This window comes from Lepidochelys kempii, chromosome 6 (genome assembly GCF_965140285.1).
Source record: "Lepidochelys kempii isolate rLepKem1 chromosome 6, rLepKem1.hap1, whole genome shotgun sequence".
Lineage (NCBI taxonomy): Eukaryota > Metazoa > Chordata > Testudines > Cheloniidae > Lepidochelys > Lepidochelys kempii.
In genome coordinates, this window is record NC_136385.1 from 110,709,566 (window position 1) to 110,729,413 (window position 19,848).

Below are 19,848 nucleotides of genomic sequence, written 5' to 3' on the forward strand. Positions count from 1 at the left end.
GGGACAGAAGAGAGTATATGGCTGTGGTGATTGTGAAATTAGATTATACGGTGCTTCAGTGTGAGACCATGCCAATGCCATGGTATAGCGGGGTGGTCACCTGCTCCGGGCCTGAAAGGATTACAGCCAGCCCTGGGAGAGGGCTGGGGCTGTGAGCCAAAGACTAGGCTGATGGGGAAGGCAGCCACAGCTGGGGCCACGCCCCAATGAGGCCACAGCTGGCCCTATAAAAGGCTGAGAGCCAGGCACTCAGGCAGTCTCTTTCTAACTGTGGAGAGAGGTGGGACTGGCTGCTTGGGAGCTCACCAGGGTACCTAGAGTGAAGCAGGGCTGGGGAAAGGCCTGGGGAGCTCCAGGCTGGAAAACCCCCAGCCTGCAGGCCTTGCTGAAGGCTTAAAGCAGGTATTGGGGTTGCAGAGGGGCAGCCTGAGGGTAGGCAAAGGCAGCAGGTCCAAACCCTCCTTGCTGATGATGAGTGGTACAGACTGCAGTGTGTGGGGGCTAGATGAGAACTGGCAGTAGCCGCTGAGGCAAGGTGGGGATTCCCTGGGGCGGGGAGACCCAGAGACTGCCAGGAGACTGCAGAGGGCAGAACACTGAGGGAAGGGGCACCGGGGTCTGGGAGGGACACTGGGGCCTGAAGCAAGTGGGACACCAGCCTGCAGAGGGCACTCTGGAGGCTGGAGAGCTAATTCCCAGGATGACCAGCGGGAGGCACTGTGCTGGTGAGTCATATCTTGCCACACATGGTTATAGTGAGTAGATGGACATATCACCAAGGTGATGGCCCTGGTCTAATAGAGAAGGGTGTCAGGAACAGACTGGCTGGATCACAGCCTAGAATGCTCCAAGGACCGGTCACAGTGGACCTGTTCCTTTGCTAGTGCATATCTCACCAGCAGCCCCAATTCAGATTTGCACCTAGTGCAGATTTCCCTGTTGGTCTCTTCACCTGTGCAGTGAATGGCCTGCATTTTTATCTGTCCGGGCACAACTGAAAATTGTCCATAGCCCAAAAGTAGAGACCTTCTAAAAGAAAAGCCAAGGTGTGTTCAGCATCCTTGGCCAGTTTGCCCTGAAGGTGTCAATTCCCTGATGTGTTGAGTGCACCTTGCTGGCCAGGGGATGGAGCATTATAACAATGGGTCAGAGGGAGGCTTCTTATTCTGTTCTCTGTAATAACAATTGAATCAGGCTGGGGCAGCAACAGGTAAGGGTAGGTCACAGTAACAGGAAAACACAGCTCAAGGAGGGAGCAGGGCATGTTTTACTTGTGCAGTGTTTACTTTCTTTGTTTCTACTGTTGCTTCCCCTAACTGCAAATCACAAGTGGCCCAGGAGGTCTTCGTTTTTCTTGTCTGAACATTTTCTCCTAAGCATGGAAGGTCCCCTCTCTCCTCCCTCCCCTTTTTTGCCAAGCAGGGAAGGTGGCTCATCCCACCGGGGTAACTGATACCCGCTCTGCCCCATCCTGTGCTGGGGCTTCGTCCTCTGCCACCATGTGGCAGTGCCTCAACCCGGATGAACTCTGGCTCCTAACCCCTGTTATTTTGCTCCTTTGCCCCTCCCCTGCCTCTACTTCCAGCTGTTTGCCCCCCCACCCCCATGCAGTCAGTTTCCACCCCCTGCTCAGACTCTACCTACCCCCGCATTTGCTCCCTTTGCCCCCCTTTAACTTTTTAAATCCCCAGTGAGGGCAGCGGCTTCAGCAGACGTTACTGTGCAATGAGCATGCTCCATAGGAGCCAAGCAGCACTCAGCGCACTGCCTGCCTGCCACCCTGCCCAGGGTCCTAGTGCCTGGGAGCCTGATCCAGCCGGGATCACTGGGCCCGCAACCTTGCGGGCAGAGGAGGCCCTGAGCATCCTTGGCTCCAGCCAGACGCTGCTGGGCCCAATCCTATGGGGGGCCCTGATGCTGCTGGGCCTGATCCTGTGGGCTGCCCCATTTCGTGCCCCTGGCAGCTCAACGCCCTGGTCAGCTGCCCCACTCACCTTGCCCTAATTATGGCCCTGTATGAAACTGACACTAATTTGCAAAATGTTGCAGTATCACAGAATCTACTTTTTTGACATGAAACTTCTTCCAAAAATTTTTGCCCAACGAGATCTGTTTCTTTTAAGTGATATCTCCATGACAGACTCACCTATCCTTGAGCTCTGGACATTGCTAAACTGTAGTCCTATTTCATTCCTCTGAAGGTTCCCCTGTTGGAGATGTTGGAGAATGAATTATGGACATGAGACTAGATAAGCCCCAAAACATGCGAGATTTGAATAAAGTAGTGTCTGGAACCCCAGAGCTCTGCTCCTCACTCATAGACAGGAATCTGAATAACCACCAGTGGAGTGCTCAAGTGTCTTAACACATTTTGTGGCCTGACACTCATTTATACTGATCTCTCTTTACAATGGGTATAAATGTAACTTCTCTCTATTTTACATTGCAACAGTGGTCATAATATAAATGAGAATCAGGTCCTCATGGCATACTAGTACCTGAAACCCTAACCCCGTTCCCTGAAAATGGCTGAGAACTTAAAAATTGGACAGAAGCAGACTGCAGTTCCCACTGATGATTGAATCTGGTGATATTCTGAACCAGTGTTTCCCAAACTTGGGACGCCACATGTTCAGGGAAAGCCCCTAGCGGGCCGGGCCAGTTTGTTTACGTGGTGCGTCCGCAGGTTTGGCCGATCGCGGCTCCCACTGGCCGCAGTTCGCAGTGCCCGGCCAATGGGGGTTGCGGGAAGTGGCGGCCAGTACGTCCCTCGGCCTGTGCCACTTCCCGCTGTGCCCGGCCAATGGGGGCTGCGGGAAGTGGCGCAGGCCGAGGGACGTACTGGCCGCCACTTCCCACAACCCCCATTGGCCGGGCACTGCGAACTGCAGCCAGTAGGAGCCGCGATCGGCCGAACCTGCGGACGTACCAAGTAAACAAATCGGCCCGGCCCATCTGGGGCTTTCCCTGAACAAGTGGCGTCCCAAGTTTGGGAAACACTCTTCTAAACAAAAAGAGCTCTCAGTTATGCTTGTAGCTGTCCTCAGTGCTTCACACCAATTCAACAGATATTCTAGGTTTCAGGGTGGTGTTTCGGATTATTGCATATTCTGTGTGGGTATTTGTGTGGAGGGTGTGTGTGTGCTGGGAGATTTGTGTTGATTTGTGCAGGTGGACCAAGTAATCCACCTGTGCTATCTCCTTCATACAACCAGTGAAATTGTTGCATGCAAATTTGCTGTAGATTAAGGGTGTTGGTTGGTTGAGTTTCCTCTGATATCCCAATGTATGGCATAGATAGATACATGCCTTGCTATAGCTGTAGACCACCTGGGTGTAATTTCTGAAGTCAAAATGGTGAAGAACTTAAAAATTGGACAATAAAGACTGAAAATCCCAATGATTTGAACCTTGTGATATTGTTTGTATTTTACTTCTCTACAAGTTGATGATGAGAGGAGCATGCAAATCTTCTCCAAATCCAGATCTTGACTATGCTATGAACAGATGTTTGTAGCAGCAGAAGCTGAAGTTCTTAATCTGTTAGCTTCTGGTGTAACATGAATTTAGTATGGTAGTGCTTATTTAGACCATACTAACATTGATTTTTTTTATCTGAATAAGGACCGCATGTTTCAACCTTTAGCCATGTTCAGCAGGGATAGTATGGATTACATTTTGTTTTTGGACTTTCAGTTGGGCAACAATACTTGGCTAGAGTCACAAGGTTGTTAAAGTTTTTTTTAAAAAAATGTTTTATAGGTCAGTATTTAAAAGCAGGCACAGGTTAGGAGAAAAACAACCGATACACAAAGAAAAATCTCAGTTTTTTTTTCTATTTAATGGAACTAATTTTTACGCCACTTTTAACAGTAGGCACAAGTGAATTTAAAATTCCAGATTCCTCCAAAATAGGGCAGTTACTAGATTTGGGTTTTTTTGCCTTGTCCACCTAATATTTTTCTTTTCTGTTTTTTTTTTTGGGGGGGGAGGATAGATGCAAAAACAAAGCAAATTTAGGCCCCAATCCTGTACCAGCAGAGAAGCATTCAGAGCCCTTTGTCTGAGCAGCATTCCTTTAACTTCAATGGGACTCCGCCTGCAGACACGCTGTTGTAGGACTAGAACTGTAAAAGTATTGCCTTTGTTCCCCAACCTCCTCCCTGTTCATTCCATTTGGATATGTTAACTGTTCAGTACCCAAATATGAACCAAAATATATAGGCAAAGGTAAAGCAAGGCTTGCATGAGTTTGTTTTTTGCCTATTTTTAAAGTTTATTGGGATTTCTATAAAACAGCACCATCCATCCAGAGGCTTTAAATGCTTCTGAAATACAGTGAAACACAAACTGACCTAGACAACAAAAATCCGTCCCGCTGCTTCCCCAACACAGAAAGTGGGGGGAGAAAGACCTCTGTGATCCTAGCCTACAATAATAGCCAGCTCAGCTTTTAATTCACCCCACTCTTCTGAAAAGCTTGGGCTTTGCAATGTGCGCTGAAAATCAAATGATTTGGGCCATTTGAATCAAGCATGGCACCCTATCTGCTATAATCCTCCTTGTTTTTATTAGTTTCCATTTGATTTTGTCTGGTTTTGCCAACAGGTTCTCCTGTCTCAATGTTCAGAAGACAAAGCAACTCTGAGATTAAGTGCTCCATAAAGCCTTGGAGATCCTCTTCAGTTCCTGTGAATCAGTCTTCACTTCCTCTCATGCTGGAAGGAATAAAGAAAGGTGAGGGTCTCCACTGGGACCATGTCCTGTTCCACTCATTGCGAGATTCTCTTCTCATGCTTTAAAGCACAGATTCTCTTGTGGGTCTGAGAGCTCATGTTTATTTCGAAGTATCTGGTATGACCTAGAAAACAGACTTTCTATGAGTGCCTGGAGTTACCTCTTTCTTTCTTTTTGTTTACCAATTGGAATTTTGAAGTGTCATTATTTAGTTGCACTGTGGTCGCAATGACAGCATGCTAGATGCTGTCCGAACACAGCTGGAGACACAATCCCTGTTCCAAGGATCTTACAATAAAAGAAGAAATGAGCATATCATGGGTGGGGGACAAGGATATAATCAAATATATATAACTTAAAAACAAATCTGCTCACTGTCTCCATCATTGCCCCTCACTTTATCAATTGTTTTCGAGTTACTAATGTCTTGATGTTTTATTAACTATGGATCACATCTTGCATCCTTTATTTGCACAAAATTCCTGGGATATGAATGGGTCCAAGGATATTTGGAGCCTGGAGGAGAAATCTTCAGATTTAAGGTTCTGTTTCCAATTTTTGGTTTAGGGCTGGGGGGGGGAGGGCTTTAAATTGTGCATTCCTGGATTCCCTCCCTATTTCACCCTCCAATGTCTAACAATCCATTTCCTGTCATCCTCTTTTTCTAAATCTGAAATTCCCCCATCTTCATCAGGCACATTGTCAAGCCCAGTTTGTTTTGCATAGCTCCAGTCTGCCTCTCCATTCAACTGTTATATGCTATTCTGTGCAATATGCCCCAGGTGTTGCACTAGCATCCTTAAAGGGCTGTGTCAGCGTTAAGTATGTATGTGCATGCATGAGGGATTGTTAAAGGACCAGAAAGGAAGGTGAGTTGGGAATGGATGGTTACAGGGTTGATGTGAAGGGTCCAGGAAGGGTAAAGACCTGAAGACCTTCTGAGATCCAGGCACTGCAAGAGAATTCCTCACAACACAATGTTTACAATTGTTGTTCCGTGCATATCCCTCCTCAACATCACACCCACATTTCTCTTTAAAATCTTCCTAGAAATGAATATTATGTTAAAAGTGCATTAACAAATAAGCATCCCCACTGATGAAATTCCAGGGTATTTTTACAGCTCCAAGCAGAGTGTGACTGTATGTTCATGTGATTTATTCATAATGCTTATAAACCTAGAGGCCCATACCTGGTGCAATAATTTCTCCCCTCTTAGTTACTAACTGGCCTATGGCAGTAGGACCAATGTTGACACAGAAATGAATATACTGAGACTGACTGATAGTTATGACAGAATATGAAAACTCTCCAAGCTCAATTAAATCACTTGATAAAGCTGAATGAATGTACCAAAGAGCCATGAAAAAATTTTCAGTTTGGTCATTTGGATTGCCTCATTTAAATCTTTTTTTCTTAATTAAAACCTTAATATTACAAACCTAAGGAAAAAGAAGATATTAACCAAATTAACCAGAATTCTTTTAAAGCCAAACTTGTCCAGCCAGATCATCAACTGATATAAATTGACACATCTTTGTTGAAGTTAATAGAACTATGCAGATATACGCCAGCTACAGGGCTGGCTCATTAGATTAAGTCATGCTCCCTGGTTTAGTATCCCCTTGTGTACAGCACAAGCTTAATCATACCAGTTATGCAGCCATTTGTCCTGTAACTTAAGAACCATAAAAATATATTTAATTTTTAAAAAAAAACTTACCATCCTGTAAAGTTTATCTTCCAAGTCCTGATTAATTCTTTGTAAGGCTAGGTAATTGTTTTGTATCCTAAAACAAAGATGAGATGATATAATTAGAAGGTTTGCATATTTCTTTTTACCTGTATTTTTGCACCTCAGCATAAACTTGGGCTCCCATTTAATATTAAAGTATATTTACTTCTGCTGCCTATCAATAGTTAGGAGTTTAATGACTGGAAGATAGCTAATGTAACCCCAAAGGGCTCTAGAGATGATCCCCAGCAATTACAGACCAGTAAGTCTAATGTCAGTACTGGGAAAATTTAGTTGAAACAATAGTAAAGAATAAAATTGTCAGACACATAGAAGAACATAAATTGTTGGGCAAAAGTCAAAATGGTTTGTGTAAAGGGAAATCATGTCTTACTAATCTATTAGAGTTCTTTGAAGGGGTCAACAAACGGGTGGACAAGGGGGATCCAGTGGACATAGTGTACTTAGATTTCCAGAAAGCCTTTGACAAGGTCCCCCACCAAAGGCTCTTATGTAAATGAAGTTGTCATGGGATAAGAGGGAAGATCTTTTCATGGATTGAGAACTGGTTAAAAGACAGCGAACAAAGGGTAGGAATAAATGGTAAATTTTCAGAATGGAGAGGGGTAACCAGTGGCGTTCCCCAAGGGTCAGTCCTAGGACCAATCCTATTCAACTTATTCATAATTGATCTGGAGAAAGGGGTAAACAGTGAGGTGGCAAAGTTTGCAGATGATACTAAACTGCTCAAGATAGTTAAGACCAAAGCAGACTGTGAAGATCTTCAAAAAGATCTCACAAAACTAAGTGATTGGGCAACAAAATGGCAAAAGAAATTTAATGTGGATAAATGTAAAGTAATGCACACTGGAAAAAATAACCTCAACTATACATACAATATGATAGGAGCTAGTTTAGTTACAACTAATCAGGAAAGAGATCTTGGAGTCATCGTGGATAGTTCTCTGAAGACGTCCACACAGTGTGCAGCAGCAGTCAAAAAAACAAACAGGATGTTAGGAATCATTAAAAAAGGTATAGAGAATAAGATGGAGAATATCTTATTGCCCTTATATAAATCCATGGTATGCCCACATCTTGAGTACTGTGTACAGATGTGGTCTCCTCATCTCAAAAAAGATATACTGGCATTAGAATAGGTTCAGAGAAGGGCAACTAAAATGATTATGGGTTTGGAATGGTCCCATATGAGGAGAGATTAAAGAGGCTAGGACTTTTCATCTTGGAAAAGAGGAGACTAAGGGGGATATGACAGAGGTATATAAAATCATGAGTGGTGTGGAGAAAGTGAATAAAGAAAAGTTATTTACTTGTTCCCATAATATAAGAACTAGGGGCCACCAAATGAAATTAATGGGCAGCAGGTTTAAAACAAATAAAAGGAAGTTCTTCTTCACACAGAGCACAGTCAACCTGTGGAACTCCTTGCCTGAGGAGGTTGTGAAGGCTAGGACTATGACAGGGTTTAAAAGAGACTAGATAAATTCATGGAGATTAAGTCCATTAATGGCTATTAGCCAGGATGGGTAAGGAATGGTGTCCCTAGCCCCTGTTTGTCAGAGGGTGGAGCTGGATGGCAGGAGAGAGATCACTCGATCGTTATCTGTTGGGTTCACTCCCTCTGGGGCATCTGGCATTGGCCGCTGTCAGCAGACAGGATGGACCTTTGGTCTGATCCAGTATGGCCATTCTTATGTTAAAGCCCAAGGCTTTAGCAATATATTTACCATCCACTTCTTGAGACAACCACTTTGTCATATTTTCTTACTATATTTAGAGGCAAATTGTGCCAGAAGCCCCGAAAGCACAAGAGCCAGTGCCATTCCCAGGCATAAGTATGCATAGAGCACCAGAATGTGAGAACCTGAACAGAGGGACTGTATCCTGTGCACCATGCTAAGGAATTTTGGTGGTGGAGCTGGGGGAGAGGCATGGTCTGCAGATTATCAACTGCATGGATTCACAAACTTTTCAAACCTGAACATTAAGTTCCCAATGGCCCCTACCTGCATACAGAAGGGGCCACTGGCAACTTAATGTTCAGGTTTGAAAAGTTAATCTAAATGCTTCTCAAATCTCTGCATTGGACATCTTATGGGAACAGACCTAAGGCCTTCTTCACTATGATGTCCTAGGCAATGGACCCTGCTAATAGTGAACTTGGATGTAATGAACAACTGGGCCTAGGCTGAGAAGTTTGAATCTGAATTCAGCTTCCCCAAAGTACAGTGGGCCTAGAACCAATGGTTTTGGTTTGACCGATTCTAGAGATAGGGAAAAGCTTTGAAATGAGGACTGAACTATGGATTCAAACTGCCCTAGAGTTGGGTGAGGGGATGATCAGGCCCATCTCTGATTTAGAATGAAATAGAATGGCATCTCAGACCTATTTCCACTGCTTTATGCTGTAAAGATTTTCCTTCCAATTATATGGCAAAATTCCCCATTTAGAGACTGCACCAGCAGATCATAATTCTGGGATTTCGCTTTCCCTATCTGCGCAGAATTATTCTGGGGTTGCAGGGTAGGGAGAATGGAATCTAGGTGTTAAGATCTGTGAGGAAAAATTTTGCCCCTAGTAAAGCTGTGGAAAAAGGAGGACTTCCCTTTGGGGGAAACTCCCACCGGGGAGGAGGGGTCAACTCAAGGCCCTTGAGCCCTATTTTGAGAGCCTAAAGAGGGCTAAGATGCTGTACTGAACTTTTGCTGGACAACTACACAGAGGTGAACTTCACCCTAGAAAAGGGCTCTGTGGTAATGCTGTCTGCCAAGTGGATGACCAAATTGGTGAGAGAGCGTGTACAACGAGCCCTTGTACAGGACTAGAGGTCAGTTCATGAAATCACCAGCTGAACTGATTACATCTCTTGATGTCATTGTTACAAATTTCTAGGTGATTAAATGGCTTGGCTGGAGTTCACAGATCTCTGTATCTTCTCTATTCCTATCACATGCAGCAATTCATATTAAGCCTCCATATAGATGTCTGCTTCTGCAGCCACTATATATGCTGTCACTGCTAGCCAGATTCAGCATGACAAAGAAAAGTCTGAGGCTGTATTACACCCTACCCACCTTCCTCCAGCAAAAGCAATAGAAGAGAGAGAGAACAAATGCTACAGGTATGTCTACATAGCAAAGAGAAATCTGTGGTTGGCCTGTGCCAGCCGACTTGGGTTTGGACTGCGGAGCTGTTTCATTGCTGTGTAGACTTCCAGGTTCAGGCTGGAGCCGAAGCCCTAGGACCCTCCCATCCTGCAGGGTCCTAGAGCCCGGGCTCCATCCCGAGCCCAGAAGTCTACATAGCAATGAAACAGCCCAGCAACCCGAGCTTGAGTCAGCTGACATGGGTTTTTCTTTACTGTGTAGACATACCCTATGAGGCTGCCTGTCTACACCCTTAAGAAAGTTGCAGGCATAGAACATGACCTAATGCTTCTCTAGCTTGTTAGTTATCTATGCTGTTCAGATGGAGGCATACGATGGAGAGTAGCTGATCCCTGGGGCTTTGCTCCTAATCGAGCACAGGCCTGATTCTGCACTGTTTTGCTATTGACTTCAAAGAGCACAGGAGCACATTAACACAACTCTTCCTGTGACACATAATAGCCTCCTGTGGGCTGTAATATTTTGGTCTAATTTTAGTTGTTAAGCTTAGTGTGGATGCTGGGTGGTGTTGGTGGTCTGTGATATACAGGAGGTCAGCATAGGGCCTGGTCTACACTAGGAATTGACACTTCTGAGCAATGCACTTAAACCAACCTAACCCTCCAGGGTAGGCAGTGTTAGGCCGACAGGAGAATTCTCCCATCGACCGAGCTACTGTCTCTCGGGGAGGTGGATTGCCTACGCTGACGGGAGGGTTTCTCCTGTTGGTGTAGAGTCTTCACTGGAGCGCTATAGAGGCACTGCTGTGGTCGCACCACGGTGCTGCAGTAGCGATTTCTGTGTAGACAAGCCCTAGGTGATCTGGTGGGCCCTTCTAATATTAAACTCTTCACTCTGACAGTGCCCCCACTCCATGGGGTTCAGTAGGCATGTGCCATGGGCCACTGCTCCCTGCTTCTCCTACTCTTAACTCCCTATTTCATTTCCATCCAGTTTTGCTCTATCCACATGAGTTTGTGGGCTGTAGCATATAAACCCTAGCTCTCTGAAGTACTCCTTTTCAAATCAAATTTTTAGAAAATTAACAAAGCTCACTAAACAAGAGCCAAACCTCAACAAAACAGTGACAGCTGAGGTGTTTAATGCCAATTTTGTTCAGTCTTCACTAAAAAGATAAACTGTGACTAGATAATTAACACAATTAATGTTAATGACAAGGGGGAAGGAACACTAACCTGTTCCTTTCCTGTCTTGGCTTAAGGATACTTAGATAAGTGAGATGTATTCGAGTCAACAAGGCCTGATGAAATTCACCCAAAGGTATTTGAAGGAACTAACTGAAACAATTTTAGAATCATTAGTGACGATCTATGAAAGCTCATGGAGGATGCGTGAAGTCCCTGAGGACTGGAGAAAGGTACTTAAAAAGGGGAACCAAGAGCATCTGGAGAAGTATAGACCAGTAAGCCTAACTTCGATGCCTGGAAAGATACTGGAACAAATTATTAAACAATCATTTTGTCAAGTCCTAGAGGATCATAGGACTATAAATAAAAGCCAACATGGATTTGTCAAGAAGAAATCATACCAAACCACTTTAATTTCCTTCTTTTGCAGGATTACTAGCGAGTGGATGGGGGAAAGCAAGAGATGTGATACATTTTTATTTTAGTAAAGCTTTTGACAGGGGACACATGAACTTCTCATAAGCAAATTAGGGAAATGTGGTTTAGATAAAATTACTATAAGGAAGGTGCATAACTGGTTGAAAGACCAGAGTAATTATCAAGAGTTCACCAGCAAACTGTGGGAATGTGTCCGGGGTTGGGAAGGGGGCTTGCCGAGGTCTGTCCTTGGTCTGGTACAATTCAGTGCTTCTACTCATGACTTGAATAATGGAGTAGAGATTATGCTTATGAAATCTATGGAAGACATCAAGCTGGAAAGGGTTGCAAGCACTTTGGAGGACAGGATTAGAATTCAAAACAACCAATGAGAACTTAGAGAACTAGTCTGAAATCAACATTATGAAATTGAATAAGGTGCAGAATACTGTACTTTGGAAGGAAAAATCAAACACACAACTACAAAAAGGGGGAATAATTGGCTAGGCAGTAGTGCTAAAAAGTATCTGGGATCACAAATTGCATATGAGTGAATATTGTGATGCAATTCTGAAAAAAGGCTAATATAATTCTGGGGTGTATTAACAGAGTGTTGTATGTAAGACATGGGAGGTAATTATCTTGCTCTATTTGACACTGGTGAAGTCTCAGCTGGAATACTGTGTCCAGTTCTGGGAACCACACTTTAGAAAAGATGTAGACAAATTGGAGAGTTCAGAGGAAGAGATACAAAAATGATAAAAGGTTTAGAAAGTCTGACCGATAAAGAAATGATAAAAACACTGGACATGTTTAGTCTTGAGAAAAGAAGATGGACTGGGGGAGAGGAGGAACCTAATAACAGTCTTCACATATGTTCCCTATGTCCACAGAAGGTAGGATAAGAAGTGATTTGGAATAATCTTAATCAAAGGAGATTTCCCTAATATCTAAGATAAAACTTTCTATCTATAAGGATAGTTAAATACTGGAATAAGCTTCTAAGGGAGGTTGTGGAATCCCCATCACTGGAGGTTTTTAAGAAGAGGTCAGAAAAATACCTGTCAGGGTAGTGTAGGTCCTGCCTCAGTGAAGAGGGCTGGACTAGATGACCTCTCAAGGTCTCTTCCAGCCTTACATTTTTATGAAAACCCCCACAATATAGAAGGAGCTGAGCTTCAGAAAGTGTTTCTATTGAGAACTGTATGCAAAGGTAGTCAAAATAAAGTAGATAAACACACGCACGCACAAAACCCAAACTGGAAAAATAAAAGACCCACGGGGCCAAAAGAAGTGTCAGTACTGTGAATGGGGAAGGGGAAATGGACCCAGAAATATATATGGAAAAAAGCATTAAAGGTATGAAAGGAAAAGAATAAAATATTAAATAAAATCTTTTGGCAATACATTTAAAAATAAAGCAGGAGTGGGGAAAATTAATCTGAGCTGCAATGAACAAATGGTAACATAACCCCACTTGTAGAAAAAGCATTCACCCAGATTGTCTGTCTGAATTTTGCAGTGCCTAAGACTTTCAAATTGTAAATCTGGCAGCTTTGTAAATTTCAGTGGTAATTGGGTTGACTGAGCTGTGAATTGCCTTTTACAAAGAATGAATTATTTGATGTGACCCTGTTCATTTATTATGTTTTTGGTGCCTTCTCTGTGTCCTGTAGTAAATTCAAATTGTACGGCCCCGTTGTGCTCTGTATGTGTGGGTATGTGCACCCATGCAGTGCAACTGCTCATGTTTCTGAGGGTCTAACAAAAAGAATTCTGATCATCACTACCATTAAATATCTATGTGGTCTAATGTAGCAGAAAATACCTTCCCCTTGCAAGATAAAATTTACCCCTGTGCAGAGAGCTCATACAAAGCATGTGCACTGAGACCTCAAAATGTTGGTTAAATGGAGCATAGGCCTTGTTCCTCTGCGCAGGAGGAAATTTCACCTAGATAGCAATGCTGCTTTGAAGAGTGACTGTACAAATGGCACCTTCTTATTCAACAGGTTTGTTCCTTGTCTGTTCTCTAAAGTTTTATCTACTTTCTTACAAATATAAGATGCTTTTTCTCCTACTAGCCCTGCAGAGGAGCCAACACAGCTGTGAGGCCCCTGTTCAGGAACCCACTTAAATACAGGTGGAAGTCCATCCCCCTATAGTGAAGCACTTAAACACACATGTTTAAGTGGATTTTACTCCTTGTGCAGCAACAGAATTCTATTCTAAATTCCAACTGGAGATGATGGGTTTTGCACAGTTGTTACTGAAGACATAATCTGAGAGTTGTACAGGTGTGGGCGTGGGCCTAATTTGACCAGCAGAACCTTTATTACTGTTTGGAGTACAAAAGAAGGAATGATTCCAGCAGGGCTCCTTGAGCTCAGTTTGAGTTTTCAGGACTGGTAGTCGAAATGCATGGTGTTTTTTTTTTTTTGTTTGTTTTTTTGTTTTTTGTTTTTTACTCTTAAACTGAGCACGCTCTTAAACACAACACAGATTAGATATTGGGAAAACCTTTCTAACTATAAGGGTAGTTAAGCTCTGGAATAGGCTTTCAAGGGAGGTAATGGAGTTCCCATCATTGGAAGCTTTTAGAAACAAGTTGGACAAACACCTCTCAGGGATGGTCAAGGTTTACTTGGTCCTGCCATGGCACAAGGGGCTGGACTTGATGACTTCTCGAGGTCCCTTCCAGCCCTACATTTCTATGATTCTGATATGGAAATCATTGCGAGGCACACGGAACCCCGCAATGCCATTTCAGCCACTTTTCAAAGCAGAACTATAGTTTAAGGGTGGGAATTTCAAAATTGCTCAGCACTGGCTAAACCCCGCTCCCTCTGATGTCAATGGAAGTTTTACCATTGAATTCAGTGGGAGCAGTTTAGGTCAACATGGTGTGCTTAGAAAATCCTACTCCTTTAGAGAATGATAGGTAACCAAATCATCTAAATGTACCCTCCCTAAACAGGAGATTGTTGTGTTTAAAACAAACAAAAAAGACAGTTTGTTTTGGCATTACTATAGATTAAATGAAGGGTGTGGGAGGCTTTTGAAGCAATGGCTAATGGAGCTTCCAGCCTTCAAGGAGAATGCTGCTCAGAGCAGCAGTACGAGTTTAATGACTGAAATGTTTTTTAGTGTACAAGTGGGACCATGTTACTCTGTGCTTATCTAGAACAGTTGTTCGCATTTACCTTTCTCTTCCTTTAGAAATGAACAACGTGGGAGATAAATTCTTGGTGGTGGTATATTGCTCTTACTGTTCTTTACACACTGATCTTCATACAGTTATTTTTACATGTTGCTGACACTCTTTTGGATCATACTTTTGATTAAAATGTTTGTTTCCAGTTTGGGGATTTCTAGGTGTTTATCTTGCCTCATTTTTTTTATGTTTTTGCTATTCTCAATAGAAACGATTTTTAAAGCTCACCTTGTAAAGTATTTTGGGCTTCCCACATGATAAGTCTTCGGAGGAGAAAGCACCTGCCTGGAACATAATTTTTTTTGCATAAATTTTCTTCGTAATAAAAAACCAACTACCAAGTAGAGTATTAGAAAAGCTCTTAGTCATTTGATTTTAATACTTTCATTTATTGCAAAGAACATTATCAATGGAAACACTTTATGGGCCTGATTTTCAGAGGTTCTGAACATCCACAGCATCCACTGAACCTGATCCATTGTGCACTGATGTCAACAGCAGTCTTTCTATTGATTTCAACAGGCACTGGATCTGGCTCATTGACCTGAACTGAAGTACTAGGTGCTCAGTGTGACCTTACACCCCATATCCTTCATAGAAATATTGTTATGATATGAATATGGCATAACTAAGATGTTCTATGCAAGATGAGTCATGCAAGGTATCATTGGAAAGGTTATGATTTACTGAATGTGATTATCCAATTTGTATGCATGTATCATTTACGTATCTGAAGTTAGAAATATTGACTTTAATAATTACAACTGTGTTTTCACCTGGGGAATGCCCACCAGAAATATGCAAACAGCCTGGATGGGCCATTAGAAAGGATAATAGGACTTTGAAGATACTAATCTCCCTCCTTCCTGAGAAGTTTCCTGGGATGCTGCTTTGACACTGCAGGGTCATGTGATCATGTCACCTGGTACAGGATACCATTCTGACATGCTGGTACTTTTTCATGGGAAGGGGGTGGGAGTCAAACTGGGAAACAAAGGATTCCTGCCATATACAAATCCTATTTAAGTCTCAGGAGTGAGTTAATCTAGACTCTTCTCCACTGCCTCCTCACCCAAGAAGGAAGACTGCTGAAAACACCTGAAGCAACAAAGGAATTAAGCTGGGGGAGTCAGGCGCTGAGCACAAGGAAGAAAGGTCAGCCTGTGAAGGGTATACCTGGAGATTTAAACTGCAAGCGGTGCAGTTTACCTTCAAGAAACTCTGCAACCTGCCTAAAACAACATTTAGGGTGAGAAATTACTATTTGTAGCCAATTTCTTTAATGGATTCAGTCTAGTTTGCGTGTTTTGTTCTATTTGCTCAGTAATGTGCGTTCTCTTTGCTATACCTTATCACTTAAAATTTACCTTTTGTAGTTAATAAACTTGTTTTTTGTTTGTTCTAAAACCCACTTTGTGCAATTCATAATTGGAGGGGCAAAAAACTGTGCATATCTTCCTCCACATTGAGGGAAGGGGCGAATTTCATGAGCTTACAATGTATAGATCTCTATACAATGCAAGACACTATAATTTTGGGTACACACTCCAGAACAGTAGTGGGCAACCTGCTATCCATGGGCCGCATACAATCCATCAGGGTAATCCACTGGCAGGCCCCCAGACAGTTTGTTTAAATTTGAATGGCTGACCGCAGCTCCCAGTTTGCCATTCCCAGCCCATGGGAGCTGTGGGAAGTGGTGTGGGCCACAGGGATGGGTTGGCCGCCACTTCCCGCAGCTCCTATTGGCCAGGAATGGTGAACCACAGCCACTGGGAACTGCGGGTGGCCGTGCAAATATAAACAGTCTGTCTGGCGACCCGCCAATGAATTACCCTGATGGGTCGCATGTGGCCCACCACTGCTCCAGAGGGTATGCGCACAGGAGTGTGGGGCAAGCTGAGTCCTCCCACACAGAGCTGATTGCAGACTGTGTGATTCTACAGCTGGGTGTCTCCCTACCTGTGTGTGTGCTGGAAGGAGGCTTGAGAGCCTGTTACAGCAGCACAGAGTAAGGAGCACCCAGGCTGGTGGGACAGGCAGGCTCAGTGAGCCCCCAGTACATCAGCTGGTGGCCTAGAAGGGGGGTCCAACCCATCACACTCAGAACTTCTGAAAATCAGACCCTACCTATATAAACAACCTGTCTACAGACCTAATATTGCAGTTTTTACTCTAGCAAAACTCCCACTGACTGCATGATTAGTCTTTTTATAATGTTCATGGCTCCTTCTGAGATCCAAATGTATATTATAAACAAGCAGAGATGGTAGGGAAGAAATTATATAGTCCTGATGGAAGGTTTATTGCACATTTTCTAAAAGGCAAAGTTGAAGCGGGTTTTATGGCAGAAGATGGTTACTATGCTTAAATACAGAGGCATGTTCTTATAAGTATTCCAAGCATAGTGAACGAGTTACCTGGATGCGCTTTTAAAAGTTGCATCAAAAGGGAGGATCTCTGATTAATTTCAAGTCTGAATACACATTTTGTGGGAGTTTTTTATAACATGACTGAAATATCTGACTTACACTTTAAGCAGGATGTGCCTGAAGTAAAATATTATTTCAAATCCAGAAAGTCCCAAATATTCCCTGTTCTATACCTGCGCCTTTCACTTGCCCTGCAAAATGTACTTCTTCAGGAAAAGTAATTTAATGTACAGTCAGAAGGATGGTTAACATGGCAATTTATTGGAAAACAGTGTGAAAGGGTTTGGAGAAAACTGTACTGAGAATGGAGTTACTTTGAACAGCTCCGATGTAAATGAAGCGATAGGAGAGAGGGGGAAAAATGTGCTGTAGACAGAAGTAGTGTGGAAAGCTGACTGCCTGCTCTATGTAGAAGCCAGTAGATGGCAAAATCATGTAAAGCAGTCTATGCTGTATCTCTTGATTTAGGCCTTGATTCAGGAAACCATTTTTCTTAATTTTAAGCATGTGCTAACCTGATTTCCTGTACTGGTGTCTTAAAATTCAACCTGTTAAAAATTCTTTATTTATAGCAATTACCTGTTATCACTTTTATTAATGCTACAGTCCAATTAAGAAACGTTATGCACGATTTCTGTTTCTACTTGGAAAGGTACTTTTGTACCTGCATTAGGTGTGATTCACTGTCCATTTTCCTACATGATGATGCCTTCAGGAAAAGTTCAACTGCATTTTTTCATAAATAAATGAATCTTTTGGTTCAGAGTTTTTCAAAAGTAATGATTTTAAGAGTCATGTACACACTTAAGGCTAGAGCCTGCTCCCTTTTAAGTCAATGGGGACTAGATTATTACGATTATTTATACTGATTGGGCCCTAAATTTAGAACAGGCCTGTGCCTTATTTTCTGCACAGTTTGTATTATTTTTAAATAGAAGGCTTTTTGTTTCACGTCATACTTTTTGGAAGTAAATGTAACATGTTTTACCATGCCATGATATGAAACTACATAACATTTCATACATTGAACATAAATTTTTCTCACCTTTGAAAAACAGGGCCTAATTCTGCTCTCACCAACGTAAATGCAGCATAACTCAACTAATGTCAATGCAGTTACACTGTATTTACTAAAGAGAATATAAATATCCTTTGTGTTTATGATAGGTGTGTGTGTATATAATAATACACACACACACACACAATGTATGTCATTAATTATATAAAGATTATATAACATACAATACACACTATGCACACACAAATATACACACACAGACATATATCTATATATGTATGTGGTATGTAACAAATATGTGTGTGTGCAATGTGTACTATAAACATGTTTATATAATGAATGGAGTGCATATCTATACATTGTTAAGTACAATAGTTTGTATATTCCCAATACAGTTTATTTATTAAAAAAAAATACCTTCTCAATTTTTCGGTTACTTTTTCAAGTTCTTCCTGAGCACGTCTCAGTTCAATTTCAAGATATTGGCGTGTAGAATCAAATTCTGTCTCAAGCATTTCCAGTTTGTGGGTAGTGTAGGATAGGCGCTTCCGTAATTCCCCCTTCTGTTCTTGCAAAGTACTGGAAGAACAAACACGGCAGTTATAGCATTTAGAAGTTCTGGAAGACTCTTTAATGATCCACTATTTTCAAGTGGCCTCATTATCCATATTTCCAAAAAAATTATGGCTTTTGTAGCAAGAAAGAGAACAGTATTTATTCATTTGTTAACTAATTTTTGTTATAATTTTATTTAAAATAATCATGTTGACATAGAATCATAGAATATCAGGGTTGGAAGGGACCCCTGAAGGTCATCTAGTCCAACCCCCTGAAATCTCTCTCCATCCATCCTTTCTAGCCAAATGCCATCACCGGACATCATTGGTAGCCAAATGCCATCACTGGACATTTTGTGGAAGTATCCTCAATAAAAATATAATACATTTTAGGATACATTAAAAACCAAATTTTGGTTTTATGTGATGTCTTTCATTCTGAAATGATTTAAAACTACTTTACGTAATGCTATGTACAAACAGCTTCAATTCCCCATCTGTAAAACAATAATAATAATAATAATCTGGCTTTGTCTATTTAGATTACAAACTCTTCATGTCAGGGATTGTCTCTTACTTTGTCTGTACGGCGTACAGCAAAATGAGGTCCCGATAAAAAGTTGTTATGCCTAGCTGCAACTGTAATGTAATAATAATACAGACTCTGCTAGTACTTCATTGCTATGTTGGCTTTGAGCATGAGCTCAGGTCCTGATATGGTACTTGAATACACTATGACATAGTGGCATGAATGTTACCAAATGAATCACATTGTCACCGTAATAAGGCATCTTGCCCCTTTAAGAGCCCAGAGCCCTTGGGCCAGTCAGCCCTGTTCAATCAGCCCTGCTCTGCTACACCTGCACTAGGTGTTGGAGGTAAGAGGAAGGAAGCCCAGCAGTGGGAAACAAACTGGAGAAGAGTGCAGAAGGCAGGCAGAGGCCTGTGGAGGACTCCAGGTAAGGAAGCCTAGGAATGGGTCCTCAAGAAAGAGCAGGGAGTAACCTAAAGGAGCCCAGGGGGCCTGAGGGCAGAGAGGGTAAGCTGCCCACGCAGGACAAAAGCTGAGCACAGAGGGTGGGCAGAAAAGTGAGCCCTGTACAGTCACCTTGCTTACTTTTGATATATGCTAAATATAACATTTGATAAAATAAGGGCCAAATCCTGATTCCTTTGACGTCAATGGCAAAACTACCATGGATGTCAAAGGAGCAAGGTTTTGAATGTAAACACAGCTTATGCCTGTACCTAAACTTAGTGTGCTGGGGCCTGAAAGAATGTCAAGGGGCTACATACCATTGGTTAAAGGCCACATATAGAATTACCAGTCTCAAGAGAACAGAATCACCCAAAATCACGAGAGTGGGGCCCAAAATTTTGATTTTAAAAGCTATCAAATCATGTTTTTTAGGCTGTCTTTTG

At 42.4% G+C, this 19,848-nt stretch overlaps 1 protein-coding gene across 5 annotated transcripts in view; it reads right to left on the bottom strand.

Annotated features, from left to right (window-relative positions):
- BEGAIN (brain enriched guanylate kinase associated) overlaps positions 1-19,848 on the bottom strand; it is a 268,692-nt gene that overhangs the window by 90,464 nt on the left and 158,380 nt on the right. For 3 of the 5 annotated variants that reach the window (XM_073350727.1, XM_073350723.1, XM_073350725.1), the window contains 3 exons: positions 18,287-18,448; positions 14,648-14,704; positions 6,461-6,527 (listed from right to left, as the gene is read on the bottom strand). In XM_073350727.1, the coding sequence (XP_073206828.1) occupies positions 6,461-6,527; positions 14,648-14,704; positions 18,287-18,448 (286 nt within the window). The remainder of the gene's footprint in view (positions 1-6,460; positions 6,528-14,647; positions 14,705-18,286; positions 18,449-19,848) is intronic. The other 2 variants (XM_073350728.1, XM_073350724.1) reach the window with 1 other exon arrangement.